Here is a 7,352-nt window from a genome sequence, read left to right as displayed (position 1 = left end):
ACCGACTATTATCCTCCATCGTTCGTTTCCTAGCCTCCGGCTATAATCCTAAGGCTATTTTTACCTAACTACGGTCCTTCAATCACCATTGTCTGACTACGACTTTTCAACCATAATTGTCCGACTATGACCTTCCAACCACCGTTGTCTGACTACGACCTTCCAACCACCATCACCCATCTACGAACCTTACAACAACCCTCGTATGACTACTATTATTATAATCGTCACCTGTCAACTATGGTCCTTTGACCACCATTATCCGTAGAGTTTAGTCCTCCGACCGATAATATTTTGGCTATTATCACTGGCTACTCCAACACCTATTGGCTTCATCATATTCCATCACTAATAATGCCAACACACGCTATCACTTACAGGATCAACGCACGCCACCAACATCAACTTTGACTCCCAATTCCAACACTTAGATTTATGCTGGATTCCATTTCAACCATATAATATATTTTTTGCATGATATCAATGCCTTGTCTCGAGGAAGCGTTTCACTTGTAATCAAATATAAATACAAGTAGAATTAATCATTTTGGGGATCTTGTAAAAGTTTTGACATCGAAACATAAAATTAGCGTGTAGTGATAGAGAGAGAAGCTCTGGGTTTTTAGGGTTTGGCGCGCTTCTTCGGCTTCCCTCTCCCGTCTGGCCGTCATGGCGGGCAATTTGCAAAATTTTCCCCCGCTTCCTGGCAGTGCCTCTTTGTTAGGAGTTGCACCTTCCCCCGCTCCCCCAGCTCTTTCTTATGCTAGCAATCTCACAGCTCCTCTTGCTAATCGCGAGGAGTGGCCGATGTCCTTCGTCAACCCGACCAAAAAACTCTCCTTTGCTGCTTCTGAGCTTACCGAAGGTAAAGATTTGTGGGATCTTTGCCTTGTGGGCTACTCTTTGGTTCAAAGACCGTATTACGAAAGACTTCTTATGGCGATGAACAAGGCGTGGAAGCTTAAAGGCTCGTTCTCGCTGCTCTCCCTTGCTGATGATTTTTTTCTCCTGAAGTTCACTTCCAGTGAAGATTTTGATATGATCTGGTCGGGAGGACCTTGGTTTCTCCTTGGCAAACCTTTCTTCCTTCAGAAGTGGAATCTGAAGTTCCAACCAAAGCGAGACGAAGCTGCCTCTATCCCTCTGTGGATTAAGATTCCCAACCTCCCCCTTGCTCTCTGGACACCTTCAGGTATCTCAAAAATTGCCAGTTACGTACATTGGCATTCCTCTCTATGTGGATTCTCTTACCGCCAAAAGAACTCGACTTACTTTTGCGCGAGTTTGTGTTCAAGATGACAAAAACTCGGTTTTGCCAGACGATATTCTTTTGGAAATTGATGGTGATGATTTGGTTCTCAAAGTTGTCTATGATTGGAAACCGTCGAAATGTGATGGCTGCGGTTCTATAATCCATCCTTATGCTCTGTGTCCATCTAACCCTTCACCCAAGCCTTCTCTTCCTCCAAAACCTACTTTTAGGGACAGGAGCACGAGTCGGGCTCCTACTGCTAGAGGTAAAAGATCCACTTCTCGGCCCAAGGTTAATTTTCTGGTTAACCCTCCTCTAAACATTAATTCTGCTTCTACATCCCAAACCCTGCCCACGACACTTCCTCCTTCTCAACCAGCCACAGATCAGCCACCTACCTCTACTGAAATTGCCAATGAACCTCTTATTACTCCTCCTGACAATACCACATCTCTCCCTAATCTGAATTTACCGCATGAAGAATCTTCCTCTTCGGGTCAATCCCTTCCACTTCTTCTTCTTCGTCCCTCGCAAGTGGTTTTAGCTAATAGCTTCGCCTCTCTTCCAGTTGAAAATTTGGACAATTCGGAAGAGGCTAAAGAAGATGAAGTTCATTCTTCCTCTGCTTTTTCCGAGGAAGTTCTTCCTCCCTCCTCTTCCTCCAAAGCTTCTCAGCCCAACTCCAAAACTCCTTCCAACTCTGTTTCCTCCCCTGACAAAAAAGCCAAGCCAAAAACGGCCAAAAAGGCCAAAAAACCCAAATAACCCATGTCCTTGCCCGCTATCGCTGCTTGGAACGTTAGAGGGTTTAATAACCCGACCAAAGCCAAGTTGTGTAAAGATCTCATAGCCACTTACAGTCTCAAAATGCTTTGTATTCTTGAAGCAAAAATTCACAATTCTGTCTCTCAGGATCCTTGGTTTCTTTTCTCTCATACTCTGTTTCACAATGAAGAAAGTTACGATAATTTTTCTTTCTCCAACCCCGGTAGAATTTGGCTCAAATGGGATGCTTCCCAGATTTCGTTTTCTCCTCTCTTGACCTCTTCTCAAGTTGTTCATGGAATTGTGGTAGCTGGGTCCCTACCACCTATCTATCTGTCGGTGGTTTATGCAGCTAATGAGTTGGCTGATAGGAGATTGCTATGGGAGGATCTCTTGAACCTCTCGGTGGGGCTGGAGCATCCGTGGGTTGTCATGGGTGACTTTAACTGTTGCCGGTTCGAAAAGGATAAAGCGGGTGGGAACCCCTGTCTGCTGATCGTATTGGGGAGCTTAATACCTTTGTTTTTATTCGGGCTTGCAAATCTGGCTTCTGTGGGGCATTTTTTACCTGGCATAACCAAAGGACTGATAATCCTATTCACATTAAGCTGGATAGGATGCTTGGTTAACCATGCTTTTTAGATCTTTTCCTTCCGCTTTCATACAAGTGGATATCCCTCTGGCTCTGATCATTCCACCTCTTATTCTGTCTGCTAAACCTTTGAAAAGACTTTCTCAAGGTTTAGTACAAGGCTTTTTGGGCTAATATGGATGGGTTTTGGAAGAGTTTCAAAAGCTTTTGATAGACAGGTCTCTGCTAGTCCTATCAATTTTCTTTATGATTGTTTAAAGATGCTTAAAGGTGGCATTCGTGAAAAAAAACTGGAGCTCTTCCCATTTCATTTCCAATGCATTTTGGAGATGAAAAATATTCAACAACGTTGCATTTCTGACACACAGACCGATCCTTTAAACCACTCTTAAACATTTCTTTGAAGGATGCTAATGATAGGTTAGCCCCTTACATTCCTGATGTATACTTGGATTTCGCAACGGGCTAACTTACTGGCTTTCTCAAAGGGGAGGACGATCTTGCTTCCTTATGCCAAGAATTAGGTCTAGGAAGAACCGAATACTATTAAGAACTTGTCACCGCCTACTGGTATCCCACGTCTCATGAAGATTTAGCCCAGGCCTATCTCACACTTAAGAGGCTTTTAATCCTACCCCCCCCCCCCCCCCCCCCACCCACCTATGGTTGATGCTATAACATTCCTTCTGGCATAAAGATTCCCACTCATTTACTCTCTAATCTTGTCACTCTGGTGACCAATGATGAGATTAAAAAGTGGTCTTTGATGGGTTTCTATACTTCTACCCCAGGTCCTGATGGGTTCTCTTATTGGTTCTACCAAAAGACTTGCATATTACTGGATACCATGTTTGCAGGGCGGTCAAGCATTTTTTTTCCACTGGTGTCAGCCTCGAGGAGCTAAAGCCGCACGATTACTCTTATTCTAAGGGTACTCACTCTTCCTCCCATTTCTGACTATAGACCTATATCGCTTATTGAATGTTTCTACAAAATTGTGGCTAAAATTTTTGCTAATAAGGCTTAAACCTATTCTCCCCTTGATTATTCATGATAGTCAGTCGGGTTCATTCTAAGAGATGCTCGACTGATAATGTTATTCTGCTTCTGAAGCTCTGAGGAATTCAAGAATAGTAATAAAATTTTCATGTGCCAAGCTTGAATAAAAAGCTTTTGATACTGTCTCTCGCAACTTTCTTAATAAACAGATGAAGGCCAAAGAAGCATTTCCGGAAATTTTATTAACTGGATTAAAGGGTCATTATGGATGTTCATTCTCTATTTGCCTTAAATGTGCCTTTGCGAGGGTTTTTTTCAATTCTGTTGCTGTGTTCATGAGCAGGGTTGCCCTCTCTCTCTACTTGTCTGCATTGTCATGGAATGCGCCTATCCACATTGCCTTGATGCTCCTGAATGGTATTTTAGGCCTTATAAATAAATGATACTAATGTAACATCTCATGTTGCTGATGATCTCATTAGTTTTTGCGGCTTAGCCACATTTTGGAGAAGCTTCATCTCTTAAGGACAGATCTTAAAAAAATTTGCTGGATGCTACTGGCCTCAACATCAAACCCATTAATAAAAGCTCTCTGCTCTTCTAGAGGCGCATTCCGATGAGTCTGTTTATCTACTACGGTCTTAGGTTTCTCATTGGAGGAGTCTATCATCACTTACCTTGGCATTCCCCATCTCTACCTCCAGAACTGAATCTATTCTCACTGTCCAACCCCTACCTGAAGTAGAATTCTTCTACATCTACTTGCGGGTCTGGAAAGTTTAAATTTCTTTCTTTTGCAGTAATTACAATTCATCAAGTCACAATTTGACCACACTATGCCGTATCTGGATCGTTCTGGAAGTGTCTATTACCCAAAGCTGTCTAGAAATTTGAATTTCTAAACTTTGTTTAAATTCTTATTTTCTTGGAAAATTATTCAGAATAACAACACGCTCCCACTTATGAATCTTGGAAGTCCTGTTATTCTTACCAAAATACAAAGAGGGATTAGGTCTGCAACTTCTCTTGATATCTCTACCATAAAATGAGCTACCTCCTTTAATTTCCAGGAATGGCTCAACAAACAACACTTAATGGCAATGGTACATGAAAAATTTGAATCACCGTGGAAAATTCCACACCTCACCATGCCTATAAGTTCTGGAAGTTGATCTGCAAGGTGGCTGCCTCTATTCTCCCTTCTATTTCTCTCTGGGTTAACAAAAACTGCAACTTATCATTCCTTTGGGATCCTTGGTGTAAGAAGAAAGCTTTAGCTGACCTCTACTATTTTACCAAATTCTCTCATTTGCCGGTTAATAGGTTTATTCAGGATGGGGTGTGGATGTTACCTGTTGAGCTCCCTACGGGTATCATTTCTCATATTAATAGCATTGATATTTTTGAAGATCATCCCGTGATTACTTGGGAGGGCTCTCTCTCTCCTTTCCCCCCCTCTAAGAATGTTTTGGCTGCTTTTCATGAAGCTACTGAGAATGTGTCTTGGTTTAATTTCATCTGGCATAAAGGTCACGCTTTGAGATACACATCCTATGCTTGGATGGCTATAAGGGGAAAGTTGAAAACTGCTGATAATTTGCTTTCCCGTGGCATTCAGGTGCCGGGGCACTGCTCGTTTTGCATGAATTTTTTGGAAAATCATCCTCACATTTTCTTTGAATGTGACTTCTCCTTCTCCATTCTTAATGCTTTGCTACCAGATACCAAAAGGTTCTATCTTAGGCCTTATCTATTGCAGGTCTACAATTTATTTGATAATATGCAAGAATATAGTAGGAGGGATAAGTTTTTCTGTTATTTTACGGTAGCCACTTTGATTTATTATACCTGGAGGGAAAGGAACAACCGCAGATTTGCAAATGTTTGGAGATCACCTTCTGAGGTGAGTCTAGATGTTACCTATGCTGTACGTGCTAAAGTTACTAATTGTAATGGGTTTGATGCCCTCAAAGAGAAGTTTCCTCACATTCTGGGTTGAGTCTTGGAGGAATTTTTTCAAACTTTTACTTTTGTGATGGATGGGGATGTTTTATTACTGCTTTTGGTTTCAAATCCGATTATGGCTCGCTTTAGAGCATGGATTCATTTGGCAGCATCATGGGCTATGTTTGGGACTTTTGGCTTTTTCTGCTGGTTTCTTTTGCTGGAGGTGCTGGATGGTTGTTATTGCTGGATTGACTTCAGGGCATTTAGTTGCGGGAATTTTGAACAGTTCCTCTACTTTTTGATCTGCTGCCTTTTGGTCGTGATTGGTTTTAATCAGGACGATGATGAAGCTCCATTCGTTGTATGCTGCTTGCCTCCCCTTGGATGGTCTTCGGGCAACCAGGGGTCAATTTTATTCTGAGTCCTGGTTAATCTTGTTGGAGCCCTTTTGAGATCTTGGATTCCTTTACTTTCAACCTGTTCTGCCAGGTTTTGCTCCTTATGTTTTGCAGGTCATTTTATTTGCTCCTCTTCTGGGACTTATGGGATTAGATTAGATTGATTACCTCCTTCCTACTTGGGGACGTTTGCTCCAGAATCTGCCTGTTTGTCTTCCGTTGAGGTCCTCCTGCTGCTTTCTACAATCAAACGGTTTCCCTCAGCTCTTTTGGTGCATCAGATTGTTACTGGTTTTTGTTTTTATCATTGGGGTGGTATAGTTGTGGTTTTTGGGTCCTTCATTAGTTTTTGTTTTTGCTTATGAAGGGTGTTTTTTTGTTCCTTTCTTGTAATCATTTTTACCTGTAACTTTTTATCTTAATATATGGGCTTTGGCCCCAATTTCTCCCAAAAAAAAAAAAAGAATTAATCATTTTAACTTGTTAACGCCTCCTGGTTTTCTACTTTTGTGGCTTTTCAAATGAAAGATATGATGTCTCGTATGATTCTTACACTTCTCTCTAGTTATATGTGTGTACTAGATATATGTTTAAAATTAAGACAATAAACTCTCTTTTTCTCTACTGTCTTGAATATTCTGACGCGCAACAACTGCAAAGTGTAAATAATATTATAATTTTAATTTTTAAAACAAATAATCCTCGAATCTCTGGTTGATCATGGAGCCACGTATGTGTTTTGACAGCAATCATTCAATTCTACCAGGTAATGTGTGGATGAAGGGATGGCGATCTGAGATGAAGAGAGATTAAGTCGATAAAATATGGGAAATATGGGAAATGCCCAAAGTATTTATAATAAAATAACTCATAAAAAGCAAAGAATTATGAGGACTGGCGTCATCTTCCAGTAGGCCAATTATATTGTGTTCAGTGGCATCGTGTAAGATTTTTCTTCTTATTTTATATTCAAAACAAATTTTCCACGCAAAAACAGTAAATATATTATATTATGACAGGAAAAACTATCATTGGAAGTTCCATGTGATATATCATTGGAAGATTTTGGGGTTTAGTGAGGTATAATATTATATTTGTTTTCTTCACAATATTGTGTCCCTAGTGTTTTGTTCTTTTCTTATTGCTTTGTTTCTTTCTTCTTCAGCACTAGTGAAAAAGGAAAGGATCTCAAATAAAGTTTAAGCTAAGTTAAAAAAAAAAAGATTTGACATTTACGCTTTTTTAGATTTTAAGCTATAAGCAACTTATAAATTTTTGTTTATTGCAGACGTTGAATCAATGACACCGCTCAATATTAAAAATATCTTCTTCTTTTATGAAATTATATAAAGATTAATGTAGCTGAAATTTATTGTTATTGTACTTCTCTATATACTCG

General features: G+C 40.3%; 1 protein-coding gene across 1 annotated transcript; it reads left to right on the top strand.

The window, feature by feature from the left end:
* Positions 1 to 669: 669 nt before the first annotated feature.
* Positions 670 to 2,017, top strand: LOC110108041. The gene is made up of 2 exons (XM_020838546.1): positions 670 to 1,192; positions 1,296 to 2,017. The coding sequence occupies exons 1-2, from the start codon at positions 670 to 672 to the stop codon at positions 2,015 to 2,017; spliced, it is 1,245 nt and encodes a 414-aa protein (XP_020694205.1).
* The last annotated feature ends 5,335 nt before the right edge of the window (positions 2,018 to 7,352 follow it).

This window comes from Dendrobium catenatum, unplaced genomic scaffold (assembly GCF_001605985.2).
Source record: "Dendrobium catenatum unplaced genomic scaffold, ASM160598v2 fragScaff_scaffold_1347, whole genome shotgun sequence".
Lineage (NCBI taxonomy): Eukaryota > Viridiplantae > Streptophyta > Magnoliopsida > Asparagales > Orchidaceae > Dendrobium > Dendrobium catenatum.
Note: the sequence above shows the minus strand (reverse complement) of the source record. Positions and strands in the feature narration are given on the sequence as shown.

Coding starts and splice junctions, on each gene's coding strand:
- LOC110108041 (XM_020838546.1), top strand. CDS start 670: ATGGCGGGCAATTTGCAAAATTTTCCCCCGCTTCCTGGCAGTGCCTCT. Junction 1,193..1,295: donor TGCTCTCTGGACACCTTCAG/GTATCTCAAAAA, acceptor TTTGTGTTCAAG/ATGACAAAAACTCGGTTTTG.